The sequence below is a fragment of the Patagioenas fasciata genome, chromosome 7 (genome assembly GCF_037038585.1).
Source record: "Patagioenas fasciata isolate bPatFas1 chromosome 7, bPatFas1.hap1, whole genome shotgun sequence".
Classification (NCBI taxonomy): domain Eukaryota; kingdom Metazoa; phylum Chordata; class Aves; order Columbiformes; family Columbidae; genus Patagioenas; species Patagioenas fasciata.
In genome coordinates this window covers 22,285,043-22,306,894 of record NC_092526.1, presented here as the reverse complement: position 1 = coordinate 22,306,894, position 21,852 = coordinate 22,285,043, and the positions used below count along the sequence as shown (strand labels likewise).

At 46.0% G+C, this 21,852-nt stretch overlaps 2 protein-coding genes across 3 annotated transcripts in view; one reads left to right on the top strand and one right to left on the bottom strand.

Annotated features, from left to right (window-relative positions):
- The window catches only part of ITGA6 (integrin subunit alpha 6), a 133,963-nt gene extending 116,338 nt beyond the window's left edge, over nt 1-17,625 (bottom strand). Inside the window, exon 1 of the mRNA XM_071811083.1 lies at nt 17,622-17,625. The gene's annotated coding sequence lies outside the window, so the exon portion shown is untranslated. The remainder of the gene's footprint in view (nt 1-17,621) is intronic.
- A 1,956-nt stretch (nt 17,626-19,581) lies between these two features.
- On the top strand, nt 19,582-21,849 carry DLX2 (distal-less homeobox 2). 2 transcript variants are annotated; one of them, XM_065841169.2, is made up of 3 exons: nt 19,582-20,053; nt 20,284-20,468; nt 20,734-21,849. In XM_065841169.2, the coding sequence occupies exons 1-3, from the start codon at nt 19,729-19,731 to the stop codon at nt 21,037-21,039; spliced, it is 816 nt and encodes a 271-aa protein (XP_065697241.1). In that variant the 5' UTR covers nt 19,582-19,728; the 3' UTR covers nt 21,040-21,849. The 2 variants fall into 2 exon arrangements, with proteins under 2 accessions (XP_065697241.1, XP_065697240.1); XM_065841168.2 differs by having other exon boundaries at nt 20,281-20,468.
- Nucleotides 21,850-21,852: the final 3 nt, after the last annotated feature.

Genomic DNA, 21,852 nt, shown 5'->3' with positions numbered 1-21,852 from the left:
AGCATACCTAAAAATCCACATAACAACTCTAAGGATAATAATCTGCTAATATATGCTCCAGCATCTTAAGGGCAGCTTATTGCTACACACATCCATCAACATAGATTCTAAATGAGACAAGTCTATACCGAAACAAGATGCATCAAGCAGCTCTTGAAAACAGCATAAATGTAGCTGGCTATTTAATATGAAACCTCTGATCACCTATTGCAAAAGAAAAAAAAAAAGGGCAATCCTGTTTTGCAAATCTGTTAAAGTAACTGTATGCATCAATACCTATTTACTGATGGCCTACATCTCCTTGCATCTGTCTAGCACAAGGATAATGCGACTGGGGTCCCTAACTGACTCCTACGTGTCTGGATAATGCATTTTTTAAAAAATAAATTATTACAAATGGAAGCAGGCTCTTCTGGTCATTAAGATTTTATATTGCTGTCTTCAAAACAAACATGATAAAATCTTCCTGGGACTACCCGAATTTCATCTGCCACTTAATCACAGACAACGCAGTAGTCATCAGCCTTGTTGTAGCTACAGCTCCCATGGTGCTGTGTGAACACCATTCTGCTGTTTCTTATTTCCTTTTTATTTTAAATGTCAAGAGTGTGGATAAAAACTCTCAAACTCTAGACAAAGCAATTCAACCTTGTTCAACTGGCTGCTGGTCTTATATGTCCAGAGGTGGTCAGTTTTTGTGCCAATAGCTTGCAGGTTGCTCTGTCTGGGATAAGATGAAGACGTTGCTCAGCTGAACAGCTATTTTCTTTCCTACATTTAAGCATGCCCAAGCCGCACTTCTTGTCTTTCCTTTAATCTTGGTACAGAGCTGGAAGATAAAGTTTAAACTAGAACTCTGCCACTCATTTTAGCTCTGTACACACCCCAAGCAGCTTTCCACAGATGGGTCGGACGCTTCAACCATTCAACTAAAGTTATTGCGTGGCAGCCGCCTCTTGCCTCCACACGCTGCCACAGTCTGGGAGTGCACCATGGCAGGTGCCTCCCAGCTCCTCCCCAGCCTCCTTGCGCTCCAGAAATATGTCGCTGGGAATACACAGCCTTGCAGTCACATTCAGACCAGGTGAGACTTTTTGGCAGCTAGAGACACTGAATGCTAATTTCATGCCCTTTTCTCTCCTCTTCATGAATAGGTCCAATATGGGGCACTTTCTCTCCTTGCCAATTCCTATACAGCTGGAGTAAAAAGGTGGCAGCCTCTCTCTGAACTGATTATCATTGTCGCATACCCAGCTCTATCATTTGGTATGCTTTACACACTGCCCTCTGATCTGGCAACAGTCCTGAGTACAAGCTAATTTACACCTTCAGCATAATGGCTTTTGTGTCTTCTGCTACTCTGGAATATATTACATGCAGCTGAAACAGAAGTTCAGCAAGCCACTGCCTGCCATCAACTTGTAAAAACAAAAAACAAGGAAGAGAAATAGATTGATTAAATTTTTAGATGGCTGGTTTTGTTTCCAGACCTTCCCGAGCCAATGACAGTCTCCTTGCTGTTAAATACTTCTTTCCTGAACACCCCTGGAAGTACCCCAGGGAAGGATACAAATACCAGAGATGCAAGAGATGCAGCATTTCAGTAATAGAAAAACGCTTCTGTGTATTAAAATGTCTTCACTGTACACAAAGTGTTTGTACTTTCCTTACTGAAAGAAAAATACATGCTCAGTTCTATCTCTCCAGGGAGCGCATAAAAGTGCATAAAGAGGTGGGTTTAAAGAGCTTACTGTTGAAATCTTCAAAACAATCCTTACAGCTCAAACCTGTGTTCCTGAGTCAAAGGGAAAAACCATGGGAGGAGGAAGCCAATTCTCCCTTTTTCCCTGCCTCCTCCCCAAAAATTTTGCAATACATTTCTCACCTAAGTCCTATGCCTCAGGCCACACAATTGCCTCACTCTGCTTCTTGGACACACCTTAAGGTTTATGTAACACCATGTGTGCCAACCGCACATGAAAATGTACTACTTAAGGGCACCTAGGCTGTCATTTCAATATTAAGCCACAGAGTTTACCGCTAGTACACTAACTCCAGCACACAAGGAGTCAGTACAGCAGAGGAGAGAGCAACCAGGGCAGCAGGACCACCTCTCTGGGCCACAGTGCCAGCCTCTGCCAGGCTAATGTGACCACAAACCTGAGGTGTTAGTGTACAAGGACAAACTCCACCAGGAGAGAAATAGAAAATAGCTGAGAGGCTTGGGTCACTACAGAGAGCCCAGGCTGAGCACTCAGGCCATGTCCAGAGGTCTACCTGCCTATCCCCACCCTAACCAGGAATGTCTCAGTACTGGCTCATTAATGATTCAAATGATCAGGTTTGCCCTTTGTAGCACAAACACAAGGTTGTCACATCTGTGGGATCCCAGCCAGCTTTGCGACATGAGGACATACCTTTGCACCGCTAAGCAGTGGAAAATTAAAAAGGAAGAGAAACGCCACCTCCAGTGTCTCCATCGTTCTAACTCCCCACTCGCACAGCAGACTAGCTGGGCTCAGTGACGCAGGTTACTGGCTTTTAAGAGCATTGGGCATGCTTCTTCCTGCAGAGGGAACATTCTGCCTGCTCTTGTTTCCAGCGTCCCACCTCACTTTACCTGTTCTGAAGAGCACAGGCAAGGCATGCTGACTGCAGTTTTCACATACCGGGCTCTAATGAAGACTCTGTATACCACAACGAACTCTTAACAATATGCATATGCAAAACTATTTCCAACTAGTAAACAGACCAGACTCGTACCCTACTCAGCTCCATCAGCCTCCTCTATTCACAAACAAAACTGGCAGTCACTGCAACAGAGCAGCCAATTTCCACATGAAGTTTGATCCCCCTGAGCTGGATATTCATTTCCACAAACCCACACAGACCAAACCTAGTGTAGCCAAGGATAAGCACCCACAGCTGTGCGGTACCGCTGCAGCGAGACAAGCCAAATTCACAGGGCTGCGGCTTCCTTATTTTATTAAAGAACCTTAACTTTTCAATGCCATGTTGTCAGGCACTGTGATGTGCTGCTTAAGTGATAGTGCTTAAATAACAACAACAACATGAAATTAATAGTTTCACTCTTCAGACTGAACAAAGCAAGATACAGGATATAAAATTAAGTGCTCTGACTGACAGTACTAAGTTACTGATCCAGCTCTTTGAACCCAAAAGGAGGGCTGCCAGTAACTGAAATAAACTCCCAGTTACTGGACTCTGTTAAAGGTCTACCACTACCAGGACTGCCAGAGACAGCTGTCTCTGGTTGGAGTATTCACAGTATTCCAGAAAGATTTTCAGTCATTTCCTGGTAAATACTCTCTGCTTACTGACTGTGTAGGAAGATATCAAATCTTAACAGGAAGCCTAGCTGTGCCATCATGCTTCTTTTTTAATAATGGAAAAGCACATAATTTCCAAATAGAGAAATCTTTGGCAGTGATCTCAGAGAAAAGAAAAAATATTTTTCTATTTTTTTGTTATTATTTTAAATGGTAACATGGTATTTAAACGGCAACAATGTGACTCCCTAACTTTCCTATTGTTGTTAATGCCTACAGTACTCCTAGGATTCCTTCAAATTATAGTTTATTACACATTTTGTAGCTTTGTTTGCTAAGTAAGTTGATAGCTAGGCTAAATGTCAGATAGTGACCAAGACAGATGATCTAATGGTTCCCTTTGTTTTCACCATTAAAAAGTTGAAGAAAAAAAAAAAAAAGGACATGTAAGTTCACTGAATTGGACTGTCTGAAATGGATTTCATGACACAGACCTTTCAACCTCTGAGACCTTCAAAAGATTTCAGTATTTGGTTCCACAGTTACATCTTTGTTTACAGCACAGACATCCTGGGACTCTCCTCAGTAACCCCATGTGAGTCCAAGCACTGGTATGTAGGACAAGACAGAGCCTGACAGTGGTTAAGGCTGAAAGGCAAGAGTGAGCTTGAATGAGTCTCTCCTGTAGTCAATACCAATGTGCTTTAAGGCCCTGCCAGCACAGCACACGCAGCCTCTGTTTCCATGATTCAGTGCTTCACCCACTACTCCTGGGTAGGCTCCCTGAGCAACATGGAGAGGGCCCATCTAAAACCAATACAGATGAGAAGGAAGACAAGGTGCTGCAACACCAACAAGATGTCTGTGCTTCAGTCAGAGCTGGTAAGCACTAACACAGGTAACCAAAAGTAAGTAACTGGTGCTGTAACAAATAAGAAAGAAACTGCTGTAAGCAGTTTGAAAGCTGTGCTCCTGGGAACCAGTACCTTACTAGGTCCATAGTCCAGATCATCAGTGGTGGTGGAGTGCAATAAAAGCAAAGCTAAGAAAAATCAGGCATTTCGTTAGAAGTAGAAAGCAGGCAACATGTTAGCAAATATGTAAGAGAGCAGCCTTGGGTAATCAGGTGATAGAGGTATTTCCAAGTCCTTTTCTTTCACAGCCTAGGGAAAGAGGTTAGAGCTCCCAGCTTGGCCCTACTCCACCAACCAGAACAACCCCAAAGACACTGGGGGAGCCATGGTGTTTCCAGCCTGTACATCATACTCCCGAACCTATAGTGATGCTCCTGAATGGTCAGTGATATCCTCAAATGGCCAAGAATCTGGCCCATAATAATCAACAGGGAAGGTACTCATGCATGGCAATCACAGGAAACCACTAAAGACATTACTACATAACTCACCCAAATACCAAGGGAAAAACAAGTGTTTCCTAAAAATTTAATGGGGAGCGCTTCTCAAGGAATACATACATCCAGCATCTCCCATCCTGACCCAGAGGACACACTTCTCTCTGAGACAGCAGCAATGTCAAGTTAGTCAAGTCTCTAATTAATTCATTGTGCAGAATTTATCAACTCCGGTGTTTTTCCAGGAATAACATTTTTGGGAGTTACAGCAAAGGTGTCCATGTTTCCTGACACTTATAACACAGTTCAGCATTGCTAGCCACGAGTTCTTGTAATTTCTTGTTGCTGCTCCTCATTCTCTCTCAAGAGCTTTGCTCTCCAACAGTTCTGACTTGACAACCTCCTTAACTCTGCCTAATGTGTCACAGGTGGGCTTAGATTATCCATACCTTTTCTTGAGGTGCATTTTCTCTCCTGCAAAAAAGCTCCATTTAAACAAAAAACAATCAGGCCTTATTCACATAATAAAGGCTGTTTTGAGATTAATATACATTGTAGAATGCGGATTGTTGCATTCTTGTAACATAAGCCACTTCTCTTAGTCTTCTGTGCTGCATCCATATGTGGGATGTTTAGTACAATGGCCTCATTGTAATCACACAACTCTGGCCTTGTGTTGGAAAAAAAATGAAGAGAGCTTCCAGAATTGCAGAAAGATCAAAGGTTGAAGCCAAGCACTAATGACCTAATAGGCAGAGGTCTAAAAGTCAGCAAACCCCCTACCCTGGAGGACAGTTCTTAGTTCACTTCTTGTTGTTTTCAGATTACTGCTGCATCTTTGTTCCTTTTCGGTTCTCATTCCATATTTTTGTAGGACATCTATAGATTCTCTTACTTCTTTGAAGTGTAAAAATCAGGATCCTAGAACTTCATTGCTTCTCACTCATCGCTCTTTTGCAGTTACATAGTGACCTCATCTGAGGCTTCCAGAAGCCTTCCAAAAGACAATGTGAAACTGTGGTGTTTCAGCCAACAGCAGCTGTGGTTGGCTGGTACTACTACCAGCACCTCAGTCAGCCTTGGAAGCAAGCTTACTGACCACGAGTATTGCTTGTCAGTTTGAACACTATCAGCAACAACAACAACAACAACCAAAAAAACAAACAAACAAACAAACAAAAAAACACCAAAGTCTTAGCAGCTAAACAAAGAAACAAATGCCAAAAAAAGTCTCATTTAAAGTTAAACTAGAGTGCTCACATAGCACTTAACTAAATATACATGCTACCGCTATCTAAGCTGTACAGGGAAGAGCAAGCTGTTACTTTCTGCTGCATAGCTTCCTCTGTAATATTGGAATGTTAATGTTCTCTGTCCAATAGAAAAGGTATAAATACTCACTGATAATAAGAATTGTGAGGTGGAAGATGAAGTTGTCATAGAGTCTGTTTGTTCTCAGGGCAGTGCTAGAGTGTTTGAATGACCTCAACCTCTTAAGTTTCCTGAACGCTCCAGGCTATTTTGTAAAACAGACTCCTGATTTTCCAGACAGAAGATAATGTTTTGAAGAAATTACTGCTCTAAGTTCTTATAGCTGAAGTCATCAATTATCTTATTGTTGGCTTTAGGTCAAGCCACTGTTTTGCCTAGATATATGGACACATGATGTAAGGTCTTTGATTCCGTTGCAATACCTAAGACGTATTTGAAGTAAACACCATTGGCATGCATGAAAAAGGGAAAAGTGCTCTACATCTACATAATAAAGAAGCCATTTAATTTTGTAAATGGAACTTTTTTTAGTTAAAATATTTGTGAAAACCATCACTCTCAAATCATAATCAAGCAAATTTTGGAGGAATAAATCCAGGTAATCTATGTGTACTAGACAGCTGGAAGCATCAGGTAAGAAGGATAATACTTCTTTTAAGGAATTTGGCAGATGTATCCTGGTTAGCTAAGGAAGAACAAGTTTAGAAAGTTTCGGCTCCTTGTTGTGACTGGTGCTTAGTCAAAACTGGCAGTAGCTAAACACAGCAAGTATTAGTGAAAGTACTCAGGCTCAACAGCTGAGACAATATTACACCAAGGAACACAAGGAAGAAGTTAAACATCCAACCATCCACTTACACCCACATCAATCTCAATCTCTTTGATGACTCAGCCAGTACTTAGCACTTCATCTATGATAAGCAGTGTATAATCTTGTTGCACAATGGTGTAGCTTGTTATTTCTATAAGTCTTCTCCTCTCAGAAGTTTTACACAACCATGAAGCAGTGTTGTGGAAAGCACGCTGGCAGCAATACAAAGATCTCACTGACGTGAAAGCCAAAGCCTTTATTATAAGCTGGGTGGTCAGGCTGCCAAGTAATGCTGTTTGTTAATGCTATGCATGACTAAACACTGTTCCTCTATGCATGATCTTTAAAGTTAATATTGTGTTTGATGGAGCAATATGTAGTAATAATAGATAATATTTCAATGAAGTAATCCATAAATGGATAGCTATGGTCTGCTATTCTAAGAAGGGCTTCTACTAAAATGTAATTCCCAATTTACAGTATTCGGTCCTAGAGATACGAAACAAGTAGAACTGCTAGCACCTATCAAATCAGAACAATTTTCAAATCGTGTGGGATCCAGATCTTTCCTTGGGAACCCGACGGTAGAGATCACACTACAGATCCGTAACAGTGCATTGCTCTTAATTTTCCTCACCTCAGAAGAGGTTGTAGCATTAGGAGGCTACTGGAGATCAGTCACATCTCACACAACACAGTAAATTATACAGAAAACCACCACAGGGGAGGAAAAGAATGGAGACGAAGGAAAGTCTGCACAACCGTCACAAAGCAAAGAGGTTTCTTCACCTCCTTTCACCCAACCTGAATGTTCCCATAGTGGACAAGTCCCACTGGCTTTGCCCACTTGTCTCCATAGGGCCAGTGCCCTGCCAGGATGGACACTGGAGCAGTTTGCCCCACGTGGAGCAAGAAGCGCGGTGCAGAGCCCTCCTCTTCAGCTGTTTTGGCTGGGTGGGAGGCTCTCCTGTGACTCCTGCCCAGTCGATGCATGCACCCAGAGCCAGAGGCGGCACCCCAGGGAAGTGAGCCCAAGTGGGATGAAGTGCCAGTCCCTGTGACTTTACCCAGTTCATATGCCCCCTACCCTAACTCCAGAGATGGTTTAGCAGTGAAATAATGCTTTTGCCTAAAAACTATGCTGAACATGACACACAGACAGACCAACAAAGCCATTTAACTTCACAGTTTCTGTATTCAGCATTATATAAGACCAGATATGAAAATCTGGCAGAGGATTTAATTTGTAGACCTTTCCATTATGTTCACAATGATTTTCCAAAGTGTTGTTCTCACACAAGACCTGATGCTGGAACTTTGGAAACGATAAATTAAATTAAAGTTTTTTCAAGCTCAGGTGAAGTGCTAATTTAGGAAACAAGCCAGGAGGGAAGATTTTTAAGGTAGCATTTATAAATCTACAGTGCAGCCAAGTGGACACATGTAGAAAGCACTTAGCCATTAATCAGCTTTTCTGTTAGTGCAAAAGATGCTGCCATGCTCCAGTAAGAGAGAAGATAAAAACACACCAGACACATTTGATAACAATGTGGTTTTGAAGTTTCAGTTTCATGCAGAAGAAAGCTCAGGCATTGCTCTTCTTCTTGTAAGAAGAGTGCAAATACCTGATGCAAATAGGGAATCAGCCAGGGATGTTTCTCTTCATGAATGTTGTGTGCAGATTCAGTCCTAACACTACCTTCAGGCAACCTCCTGAAGGAACTGTATTAAGTCTGCAAAATTGTTCCTATTCTCTCTGCAAGTCCTGCAGAGGATTGACTGAGATTTCCTGATACTACCTTTAAGCACAATTTAAAGCTGCTTGGTAAAACTGTTAAAACTATTTTTCACACTTTTCATGAAGACTGCTGTGGTTTACACTGATTCAAATTTCAGTCGTCCATTTTCAATAGTGCATAATGGCAGGGAGTAAGGACATGAAACTATATCAATGTTACTGCAAAAGAGATTTTTCTGCCAGCTTTATAAATATCCAGCTTCATAAGTATTCACCTTCAAATACCACCACCAGGGAGAAAGTCAAACTTTCCAGAACCTCCAGTTAAAACTGTCAATGCAAAACCCACATTTGTGTATGTGAATGAACTGAGTATTGCTATATATCACTGCACAATTAAGTAACAGATATGATGTACAATTGCTTTTAAAATATCATGTTACATATAACTTCTTAACAACTCTCATGAGAATGTGGTCCACCCTTACAGTAAAAGAAATAACAGTGCAAGAAAGAATGGATACAGCAATGAGAATTTAAGATTAACAGAATTTCAAGAGATCATGCATCACTGACTTCCTGGCTTAACAACAGACTCTAGACTTGTGTTAAAGACAGTATATCAGCTCCATCAGGTGAGTTGCTGTCAAAAAAGAAAATGCACAAGAGGCAACAAGAAAACAGCTAGTTGTCAGACAGGTTGCTTGGGGAAAAAAAAAAAAAAAAAGGAAGGTCCAATTTATTTACCTCCCTATAATATGCTTAAGTAACTGATGGGCAGCAGCACATCAGGCATACAGGACAGAAGCTTGCACAGCAGCGTATTTATTTACCTTTGCTGTCAGTTCACTGGGCAAATCACCAATGGCAAGACATTTGTTGAAGCTTGGTATTTCTTTGAACAACTGCTAATTACAACACAAGGTTATTAAGTCTCTGCAGAGCTCTAAAAAACTTAACTAGTTAACTAGGTCATGCAAACCAGTGACCAACAAAAACACATTTTCGTCTTAAAGACAGATGCTGTCACAAACTGCTAAATTATCCCTATCCGATCCTCCAAAACAGAGGACAATTTTAGAATTCAAAAGTATTTAGTGTCTTCTTCATACTTAACAAAAATACAGTTCAGTAACAGTAAAGCAAGTTCTTGTTCAACTTAACAGTGTTCATGCTTTAGGTTTGATATAATTAAAAGCAAATCTCTGGACTGCAAAACACATTGTTCCTCCACCCCACTTGAGTGATGACAATGCTCTCTGCTTCACATTCCCCCTCCAGAGCCAGATAAGTTTCATGTTCAACAGTACCCTTCTCCCCTCCCCAGCTCCCCAACCATTGATATAAGAACAGAATTTAACACTTACACATACGTTATTCACCTGGCAGCCACAGCTAGTTACGAATTAGAGGAATGCTTTCTGTCATACCTATTGTATCTTTCCAGAGTTTGCCAGGAAAGGTCTGGCTTCATCACTGGATGAATGAAAGGTGAAACACAGAAATTCCTTCATGGCCAGGGGGCTGGAGTCTCCCTGCCAACACAGCTGTGCTGGCACAAACCTGGTGGAAATGTGCCATCTCCTGAAAAAAAAGCTTTTTTTTTCCTGACAATATGGTTATGAAGACACCTTCCTATCTGTCTCTGCTCCTGGGTTTTGTCAACACCAACACTGGACCAGCTAACATCAAGGCCAATAACGTAGACAGCCAGTGTTCCCCACTTGGTTTTTCTTTCACCAAGTCAAGCTGGCTGATGACATGGCACATATCTCTTCTGGTCAGAAACAGCAATGTCAAAATCCCCATTCCCACAGCAAGCTGATGGCTGCTATACTCCAACCACAGCAATGCTGCATTCCTGTGTCACAGAAACACACACAGGGCAGAAAGAGCCAAGCTAGTGATGCCATACTGTAAGTAGAGGGCCTGAGACCACATTTCTTATTGCTGCCTTCTTCTCTTTACAGGGCCAGATACACAGAATGAGATGTAGTAAGCGATCTGGACCCACTCAGGCAGGAACTCAATCTCCTGCCTCATTCCTAGCAGGGAATGAGGAAAGCAGAGAATTTATAAACTCTAGGCAGCTGTCTCTCTCACTGAAAGACTGCATTAATTATTACCAATTCCAGAAGGGTATGTGTATGCAGGAAGAAAAAAGAAGGCAGCAGTCAATGAGACATACAAAGTATTATAAAGCATGCATACAACCCATATACTGTATAGTTTATGTCTGAAGGGCAATTATGCCTCCAATATGGGCTGCCTCATGTTGTTCAAGAACAATTGTTCACAGTCCTCCAATTTGAGCACAAAATCCCCTGCCTCTGAGGTAGTTTTTCTTAGCTGCGGTGCACTTAGTAATGCAGTTAGTCTTCCAGCACTAAGATCCATACGACAGGATTCTTGATTAGCAGCACTGCAGGCCCCTTACAGAACCTGACCACTCCGAGTTCAACAGCCCAGCTGCCCACGCATCACCTTCCCAGCCTACAAGTAGCCTGCACACACTACTGCAACTCCACCCTTTCAGTTCCAGAAGCACTGTAAAAGTTTTATCTACTCAGTGATCAGCTTTCAGCATTGGATCATTTCACGGCAGTCAACACAAGAGCTGAAAGACTTTGTCCAAGTCAAGATTTGCAGTCTCTGGATACATAAGAGTCCCATTGTTTTGAAAAGTGCTAGCCCCACTGACAACTCCATCAGTTTTGTCTTTCATGCAAAGCTAACTCTGATGTCAATGAGGCAACTGACTAAGCAGGCACTGGTGGCAGTAGTTCGGATCTGGTCTGGTGGAAAACTTACATATATTTAAGTGGATGACAGCATAAGCCTCCTTTCTAAAACTCCTTTCACACTGGTCATGAAAACCATAGATACAAAAAAGCTATCTTGTATTTCCACATAAAACACCCAGAAGGCATAGCTTGCTGGAAAAATGAAAACATTTGTCTCCTCCTCCCTTTCAATAATAAAAGCGTATACATTCATATAGATTTGGATAACATGTCTTCATGGACAAGAATAGACTTAGTTCATATGTTAAATCAGTGCTGCACTCCAAGCTTACTTCTAGAGTAGTTCTTCTTAAGAACCTAAGTTCACATTCACCAACTCCCAAGGAAACACATCTAGGTGAAACACCAGTCATCTGTTGCTTGCAGCATAATTACTGTAGTTATTTAGACAAGTCTGGTCTACAGAGCTATAGGATAGACAATCCAAGCCTGGAAGCTACCGGACAAACAAGACTGCAGAATACTGCTGATATTGCAGCATTCAATTCAGTAAGAAAAGGTAAGTCTGCCACTGATACAAAAATATAATTCACAGCTCCTGCACTGCAACAAGTTGCTCGGGGAAGAAGAGTTTCCTTTTCAGGCACTCCCAGAATGCTGAATCACCACACACATGTAAAAAAAGTATGAATGTAGACATACGCCTGTCTGTACCCAGCATACAAAGCCTCAGCGCATGGATTTCCAGGCACAACGGGCTACTCAAAATGTTATTTTTCCTTATCTCAAATACTATCTGACTTTTCAAAACACAGGCTGTGATTTTCAGAGGTACTGAAAATCTGAAGCAACTGGATATAGTTGCCATAGCTATAAAGAATTAATAAGGAAAACATCACAGCCATAGCCTACATGCAACAGCACGGTCTTAGACATGGGAGTCTGCTGTCACATAAGGTTCCAACTTTAACACAGAGCTTCTTATGCTCTATAGTTTTCCCTCCATATATCCTTGTGCAGCATCAGCCAGTCTGATTCACCATATATGGTATATATATAGATTTGGGATACAAGTTCTTCAGAAGCCAAGGTGTACATTTTATTATTGTAGCTATTCTCTGTACCATCTTCCTGAATGAATACATGTATTTTGCAGAATGCCTCACTTCTGTTTAAATTAAACCACTTCCACAGCAGGTTACCCTAACACCCAGAAAACATTACTTCTACTTTCACACCTTAGTTTATTCGATGCTGCCAGCCTTGTTCAGACAAGCCCTGAGATAAATACACCCCTTTGCTTTCTTAGTCAACATGCAAAACAACTGTAGCAAGCTTTTAAAAGTGAGCAGAAAATTACCTTTTGGAATAGACACTCATTCTAATTTGAATGACTAAACTGCATTCACACAGAGTTAACATTTGTTATGTCAAAAAAAAAAAATCAAGTATTGTCCATTGCTAATCTTTGGAAATTAAAAGAGAACACAGACCTAAGGCAAGGAAGCCAAGTAAAGCATTCCTCTTTTTCCCTCCTCTATCAAACAAGATGTTAATTGGTTGCCTTGTCAATTAATAAGTATTGGGAGTATAAAAACGAATGTTAAACCTCCAACATATAAACTGTCACACTGAGGAAATGTGTCAAGCTTTATGCTATAGGATAAATAGCCTATCAGGATGCATCAGCATGGATCAGTGGGGACATCCTGTGGCCACTTATACTCTTTACACGTGAACGTTCCCATCATTAATTTTAATACATTTGTTCAACTGCTTTTGCAAATTAGATGCAAAGTCAGTTAATAATGTAAGAGGGCCTGAAGGCAATAGAATTTGCTTAGCTAACTTCCCACTTATCATTTTATGTAATCTTTTCTTAGCGGCTGCTGTGCTCTACTTCCATTTCCAGTATCTTGTTATCTCTCTTCCTCTTGGTTATATAGTTTCGAAGTTTAAAAATATATATATATATATTTTAAGGAGCTTGAGCTCGTCTGGTGGCAACAATAACTCCTAACAGCTATGCACACAAGTCAAAAGCAACGTTCTAATTTAATTTATTTAATTTATAGCAGTCTTCACAAAAGGCAAGTAATTCTCAGATCTTGGCACTCTGCCAACAGCAAAAATACTATCAGATGAAATACATGTGTAAAGCACCTGCCAACATTATAAGCTAAGCAACCAGAAGAAAACAAAAAGGCAGTAACTCCTGTAAATGTGAACACAGTTCCTTTAATCCCCTTCCCTCCAAAAGAGGAACAGAATAGATATGTGTGCAGAGCCTGAGTACTCCTCACTGCCCAAAACTCCCTCTGTTTCCCTACTTATAAGATGGACTTCGGCTATTAAAGCTCGAGGAAAAGGTCCCCTAGGCAGTTTAAGGGACAGCCATGGCTTCATAAGTCAAGATCGTCTCAATTCACTTCTGATCATGTTGACTTCATCACTATTAAAAACAAAAAGCAAATTTACTTCAAGGACAATTATTTTTGTGGTTTGTAGGTGCATATTTTCTCATTACAGGAAATAAGATTTTCTTTTAAATTTGCATCTTCAAGCAATTCACCATCTCTGCTTAAATTGCCTATGAAGGCTGGGGCTAGCCACTGCCAAATTCCAGAGCATTAAGTGTTCCTGGAAAGAGGCTCTGCAGTTTGCATGGCCCGTATTTCGAGTCCATTTAGTGTGGCATTCTGGATGGAAATACAGCCATCTAGGGCTTGCCCCAAGTGCGTTGCAGCTGTATAATCCACTTAGGAGGTCTGTTCTTGAGCATATCTTCTTTGAAGCAAAACAAACCTCCCATCCTTCCAAGCAAGACATTTATGTTTTCCAGCAGGAACAGACCTTGTTATTTGCCAGTCAGAAGAGGCGTCAGCTCAGGCAACATGCTGCAAGGAGAAACTGCACTACACACCTCAGGCAGTTCACTGGTACTACCAATCAAAACTCATCCAAGCACACTGAGGTGGATATAGCATTTTTCAGCTCCAAATACCATTGTCCACTAAATTGAACTCTTAAAATCATCACACTTAAACCAAAGCAGTCTAGGTTATTCTCTGTGCTGAGCAGTTTGCTTAAACTGTGCTTAGAATGCACAGGCAAAGGTTGTATGGATGTTACCATCAAGGCAAAAAAATCTGTTCTCCACTACCTGTGCAAAACAAGAGTTCACAGTAACACAAATTATCAATTCAACCTAAATCTGCCCCACAAAATACACCTCTCAGCTTCTCTCACGCTTGTCATCTACAGTAATATTAGAAATTATCCAATGATTCATCTTGCAAGTATTTTTCCTGCATGTTCTTACTAAAGAATTTTTCTATCTAAATATTCACACACCGAACAGTTTCAACAAAGATTTACTTGTGGGCTGATCCTGAGTTTACTCTAATCCACTACAGAGTGAGCCCAGAACCACCTGCTCCAGAGCATATGTGTACCTGCAGCCACAGTTGCTCGGTCTGTGGCTGGTTAACATTCCCATATAACACTATTAAAAAGATTACCTTCTAGCTGTTCTACCAATCCCCTTTGGGGGGTGAGAGAGGGGAAAGAAAAAAAAAAAAGGTATGTAGCTTTTGTCAGTGCTGTTATTTATGATACAGCTGGTAAATAACAAAAAAAAAAAAAAAAAAAAGCTGTAAACACAAGAAGGGCCCTACTTAAGCACTGAGTGGGATTTCACAGCCATAGAAGAGGAGAGAAGGAGTGCTAAGGTATGTTCTGCTTTATTCCCAAAACCCACGTGCCACACATGGTGGATTGCTGTTCTACAGCCTTCACATTCTGCACACAGACCTTCCTTCCCCCCCCTGCATCGGTAGCGATAATTAAACCCAAGAATGTGCTTATATTAGACACTCACCCCCAATGCTTCAGTCTGTGCACTTCCTCAATGTAGTACAAGGAAACAAATGAGAAACACCTGTGCTAAATAACACTGGACTAATCTGCTATTAAAAGCCACAATTTGTGTTTCAGTCTGCAAAGTTTTCTACTGAAGTACTGAGTTGCCAGTGAATCTTGACTGAGAAAGATAAACTGAGGCAAAGATAGCTTAATAAACAACTCTGAAAGGATTTTACAGAGCCTATGTCCCCTATCATGCTTGTGTAAGCTGCTTACAAGAAGAGGCTAAGAAAAGGAAACCTCAGGAAACCATGTGAGGCGGCATATTCTTCCCAGAAGAGTTTTGTGATTTTTGGAAGGAAGTAATCTGATGCACACATGGATGAGAAAATGAACAGTTTTTACAGTGGAAAACAACAACACTGGATTCTGAAACTAAGCACAGCAGGTACCAAGCTTCCGGATGGGTGTTGAAAAGATTCATACAATTTCCTAAAAGCTGATATGTTCAATCCCTCCTGAAAAGAAGATGTAACTCTTCTCATTACTCCAGAATGTAATACCAGATCTCATAGATACAATGCAAGCATATACCCTCCTTATGGCTTCATGTGGCACATGATTTAAATTACTTTCTATTTTGAAGACAAATACTCAGAAATATACCATAAATTTTATCACCATAAATCCGCTGGAAAGTATTTCCCACAGCCATTAAAAGAAACCTGTACTTGTTAAAATGCTACTGCAGTAAAAACTACTGTCCAATTACTGTTATGTAATGTTATCAGACATAATAGGCCCTTTTCCCAAGATCCACCACATTCCCACTGAAATAAGTGAAATGGTTCAGGCAGATGTGTATCATAACAGATAAAATAATATTAACAACTATGGTGAATTAAAAATTAATCTCTTTCTTAACACCAAGTATGGTTCTCTTCAGTGAAACTTGAGATAAAACAACGTGGAAAAACTTGTTCTGTTGATCCCAAAGTTAAATCTATACCCTATGTAAAGACTGAGGATGCCAGCCTTTAAGTGCTTTCACATTTTTTTACATGAAGTCTGTTTTAGGAACACAATAATAGAAATAATAGTTAATACAAAATAAAACAAAACATGTCAGGTAGAAGTTATTGTAGCCATTTCTATGAGTCAAATACATTTGGCTTGTTTAAAAAAAAAAGTTAATACAAACTGATCAACTGGAAAGGTGATGATTTTGAAGACTGATGGTCCTTTCTTGTGTTTGCACACAGTGTTTAGTATGTTTGATAAACAAAATATGTCCACAGTCCTAGCAGCATGAGGGTGCTTCTAAAACAAGAAAGTCAACAACAAAGCCAGTTCAATCGTTTTGCAGCCTCTGGCAGTAAGTGCTGTACATTTATATAAATCTCACAACCAAAACATTGGAGCACTGAAGTTCAAGCATCTTTCTCCCTTGTGCAGCTGAATGACTAACCTCCACACAATATCTATTTTGGATCACCCAAACATTCCTTCGCACAGGACATAAACAATTACACGATCTATTACACCAAGAACAAGCAAGACTGCCAAGTAGTAATAGCAGGTACCCAAAACACTCCTCTCTCAGTTCTACCTCACACCCCCGTCTCCCCGAGTCCTTTACAGTTGCCTGTTTGGACAGCAATCACAATTCCCAAAGCAGAGACGAAAAAAAGGAGAATTAAAATTATGAACTCAACATGAGAAAACAAAAACACATAAATAAGGGCCAGCTGAATGCCATTATTTTTTTTAAACTCCTTGCTAATAGCAACGCTGATTCAGAGGAGTGTGCTTTAAAACAGTCATGGGAACAGAGTTGTTTCTTACCTAGTAGAACCCTTCCTCATGTCTCTCCTTTCTGATGTCTTCCCTCCCTGTATCATAACCTGTTCACCTTCACAGCCTGGAGTCATGCCCTTATTTAGACAAGTCGGTGTTTAAAACAACGATCTTACACATGAGCAAAGTTCAGGTAAATGAGAAATAATAAAATTAGATCTACAAAATCGGCCATATGAATATAGACATACGCAGCTGTCCAGTTTCGTTCCAGCAAAGCCTGTGCCCCTGTGCCTCCACACAGGAAAAAAACAGGAACAAAGACATAAGACTCTGGAGCAGCTACCACGTGACAATTCACTTAAATTTGTGAGCCCTGCATTAACTTATGAGGAACAACTTGCATGAAAACGACTATTCATGTAAGCTGAAGTAAACAAACCCATGCCTTTTACTTTTTGTGTAAATACACATCCATGGGGCTATATAATAACTAAAATATTTAATTTTAACTCCAAAAGTTTTGCTACATAACACGACAAGTTTCCAAGAAAGTCTCCGGCATTGTTAGGTCCTCAGAATAAGGTAATGTAAGGTGACATGTCCTTTCTCCTTTATAGTTGTGGTTTGTTTGTTTTTTTAATATCCCATATGCTTCAAAACGCGACTAATGAAGAGTAGCTGATTTCCCTGATCTCTGCTGATAATCACCAAATGCTGTCTGCCTCTCCCGTTCTCTCCCGTGCTGGTCAACAGCCGTTTCAGGCTGCAATAAACAGAAATTGTCGTACAAAGATGTAACATGGGACAGTAGTAACCTCAGACTGCGATTTTTTTTCCTTTTTTCCATTAAAAACTAACCAAGTTTAAGAGAGACAACAGTACGCAATCGCACTGGTACAGGCGCCGTGTTCCCCCTGTAGCCGCTGCTGCATTTCCCGGCCTGTCCGCGGAACACCGCGGGCTCCGCTCGCCCCGCAGGGCTGGGCGCCAGGTACCAGCGGTGTCACCCCGGATTCTCGGCACTTCGTTTCTTTCGAAGGCCGTATCACGGGCTTAACGCCGGCCTGGCCGAGCACCCCGCCTCCTGCGGCCCGGCGCCCAGGGCCACCTGTCGCCGCCAGCGTCACGAGGCGGCGGCCCGGCCCCGCTCACCTTCTCTCGGCGCCCGCCGCAGCGCCGCCGCCGCCGCCGCCGCCGCCGCCGCCGGGCACAGACGGACAGGCTCCAGCCGCTCTCCGCTTCAAAGCGACCGCAGCGGGCATGAGGCCGCCCCGCAGCGAGGGCGGGACGTGCGGCGGGGCCGCCCGGCACCGGCACCTGCGCCGTGAGGGAGCGGGCGCGAGGGGGGTCCTGAGGGGGCACACGCTGGGGCTCGTGACACAGGCCATGCACGGCGCTCGTGGGGGCACGCAATCGGCGCGCGCGGGGCTCGTGAGGGCGCGCAAGTTCCACCACGGCGGCCGGTCTCTTATTCCCTTCAGTCCTTTTTTGTCCCGTTCGCAGCCAGTCTCACACAAGTGTCGCCTCCTTCCCTGCGCGCTGCGGGGGGGGGGCACGGTGAACACCCGTGAGATTCTCGCCAAACCCCCTCGTGGACGGACGCGGCCACCCCGGCCGGCGCGGGGGCCGTGCGCGTTTGACATCCCCCTGTGAAAGAAACGCGTTCCCTGACAATCGGCTCCGCACCGCGGCCGGACAGTGGAGAGAGAAAAATTAAAATGTGAAAATAAAAAGCAGTTCTGAAGCCATTTCCCTGCGCTTCTGAAACACCGCTCCGGCTGCCCACGGACGCCACGCCGGTTGCTGCTGCCCCGTGGCGCTGTCCCCGGAAGGGGGCAGCCGAGGGCAGCGCCGCCCCGGCCGCCCACCCCCCTCGACGGCCGGCGCCGGCCTCTGTGCAGCCGCCAGGGCCGGGGCAGGGACACGGGCGGCCGCGCGGGGGTGCCCGGCACCGCCGGTACCGCAGTGTTTCCAGAACCGCAATAACGCCTGGTCACCGGTCGCCACGTGAAGGGAGGTCCCGTAGGTGCCGTCAGCAACTAGTGTGTCAAATACACGTGCGTGTGTCCCAGACGGAGTGTCACACCACACGCTGCAGAGGTTTCGCTGAAAAGCGCTGCCACCCGGGCACTAAAGGGGACGGGCAGCGGTTCCCCGACACGGCCAATTCCCCAGGGCCTGGACACCCGAGAGGCACCTCCGACCCGGCCCCCACATCCTCGCGCGCCGCTTGCCTTCCTACCAGCCCTCGCCGCCAGCCGCGCCCGCGCGAGGATGCTGCTCAGGGAGGACGGGCGCCGCGGGCCTTTCCCTGGGGTCGCCGGCCGGGCGGGGGCACACACAGGGCACAGCGCGGCAGCAGCGACGGGCCCGAGACGCAAACCCGTGCGTTCGCTGTTGGCAGTCGGGCCGCCCCGTCGGACCGGGCCGGCGGTGGCAAAGAGGGTCGACGGCATGAGCCGCACGGCGGGTTCGGAGAAGACCATGGCACCGATGCCGGGGCGGTTCGTGGCGCCGCGCAGCCCCCAGCAGGGCGCAACCCCGCGGCTGCTCGTACCCGCGACCGGCGCCGCTCCCATCCCGCGAACCCGCGGGGATACGGCGCGCCCGGGCACCCCATTGGCCGTTGCTAGGTGACGTGCGCCGCGCCACGTGACCGGTGTTAAATGCCGTCCCGGCGGCGCGCGGCGCCGCAGAGCCCGTCCCGCTGACGGCGGCGGGAGCGCGGCTGCCCGACCCGGCCCCGCGGGCACGGAGTGGAGCGCAGCGAGCATGGTGGCGCGGCCCTGACCGCCTCTCCCCGGTGGGGACGGCCGCGGGGCGGCGGCAGCCCGTGCCCCGGCGGGCGGGGGCACAGGATGACCGGGGTGCTGGAGAGCCTGGTGCCGGACATGCACGCCAGCCAGATCTCCGCCGGGAGCTACCACCAGCACAGCGGCCTGCACAAACCGCAGGAGTCTCCTACACTGCCCGTCTCCACGGCCACCGACAGCAGCTACTACACCAACCAGCAGCACGGGGCTGCGGGCGGGACGCCCTATGCCCCGGTGGGCTCCTACCCCTACGCGGGCGGTGGCACCGCCCCCTACCCCGCCAAGGCCGGCTACGACCTGGGCTACGCGGGCGTCTACGGTTCCTACGGGCCCTACGGCAGCAGGGCCTCTCCGGCCAACAACGACTCCGGTACGTCTGAGCCCCGGGGGGCGCAGCTCGGGGGAGCCGGCGGGAGCCGAGCAGCCCCTCCAGGCCTGGCAAGGAAGCAGTCGGAGCTGGGGACCCGGGGTGGGCCGAGAGGGCACTCATCTCCGCGGTGCCGTCCCGACGGGGCGGGCGGTGATTCCGCCCTGCGGGCAGGGCCCGGGGCGGTGGGGCTCCCACTCTTCACCGGGGCCGCCGTTTTTCTGCCACAGCAGAGAAGGAAGACTGCGAGCCGGAGATCAGGATCGTGAACGGGAAGCCGAAGAAAGTGCGGAAGCCCCGGACCATCTACTCCAGTTTCCAGCTGGCGGCTCTGCAGAGGCGCTTCCAGAAAACCCAGTACCTCGCCCTGCCCGAGAGAGCGGAGCTGGCGGCCTCCCTGGGCCTCACTCAGACACAGGTAGGGCTCTCCCGACGCGGCGCCCTGAGCGCATGTCCCCCCTTGGGGCCGCTCACCCTCGACGGGCTCGGGTGCGGGCGTGGGGAGGAGTCTGGTCCGCGGTGCCTCGACGGCCCCAGGGTGGGAGGCGGGAGAAGCGGCTGCATCGCCGAGGAAGCACCGAGGCTGCTCAGGGCTTTGCTCGTCCCTGCCCTGCTGTGGGCGGCCCGGGCGCCGGGGCTGCCCAGCAGAGACTGCGGTCGCCTGACACCTCTTCTCCCCTCAGGTGAAAATCTGGTTTCAGAACCGCCGCTCCAAGTTCAAGAAGATGTGGAAGAGCGGCGAGATCCCGGCGGAGCCGCCCCCCCGTCGCAGCGTTTCGCCGCCGCCCCCCGCCTCGCCCCCGACCTGGGACTTCGCGCCGCACCCGCGCACGGCGGCCGGCACCGCCAGCCCCAGCCCCGCCGCCGCCTTCCTCGGCAGCTACTCGTGGTACCCGCCGGCGCCCGGCGGCCCCGCGCACCTGCCGGCTGCCGCTCCCGTCCCGCAGCCGGCGCAAGCGCCGCACCACCACGGCGGCGGCCTCTTCTAGGCGCCGCAGAGACTTGAGCCCGAGGGCCCGCGCCCGGCGGCCGCGGGCACCGAGGTGCAGCACTGGTGTTTAGATGAAGCCTGGCTCCGGCTGTCCCAGCGGAGGTGAATCGCTCCATGGTCCATCCCGTCGCGCCGCCGCCGACGGACCCCGCGTGCGCTCAGCCCCGCGGGGTCCGCCCGCCCGCCGCCAAAATAACTGCGTTGCGGAACACACACCCACATCCTCTCCTTCTGTCCCTCTTCCTCATCCCCGGCTTCTTCATCGAACCACCGGTGCCGAACTTTGGTTAACTTTATTTTTATTTTTTTAAAGTTGATAGGTGCCTTTGCGGATGACCTCATTTTGATGTTGGGGAATAAAAAAAAATAAAATGTTAAGAAAAAAAAAAAGATAAATAATTTTTATATGTAGATTTAAAACAAGAGCCTGCCGTGTTTAGTTATCCTTTTTAGTCGTGTACGAAACCGTCCAGCGACGAAGGCCGGTTGCAGGCAGTGGTGTCGGGGCGGCTCTACCCCTCCGGCGGGGGAGCTCCCGCCTGCACGGTGCCTCCGGGAAGGTTTGGTGCCCCGACGGGGCCTTCCCGGGGCGAGCGCCGAACCGTGGCGAGCCCTCCCATCCGCCCCCCGTCAGCAACCCAGCCGCTGGTCCTGCCCCTGCGCCGTTTGATGTCTGCCGTCCTGAAAGAAAACAAAACAAAAATTAAAAACGTATTTTCGGTTATTTATTATAGAAAACTTAAACACTCTTTAATGTTTCTTTTACGATAAGCAGAGATTATTTAAATAAATTATTGTTTCCACGGTGTCC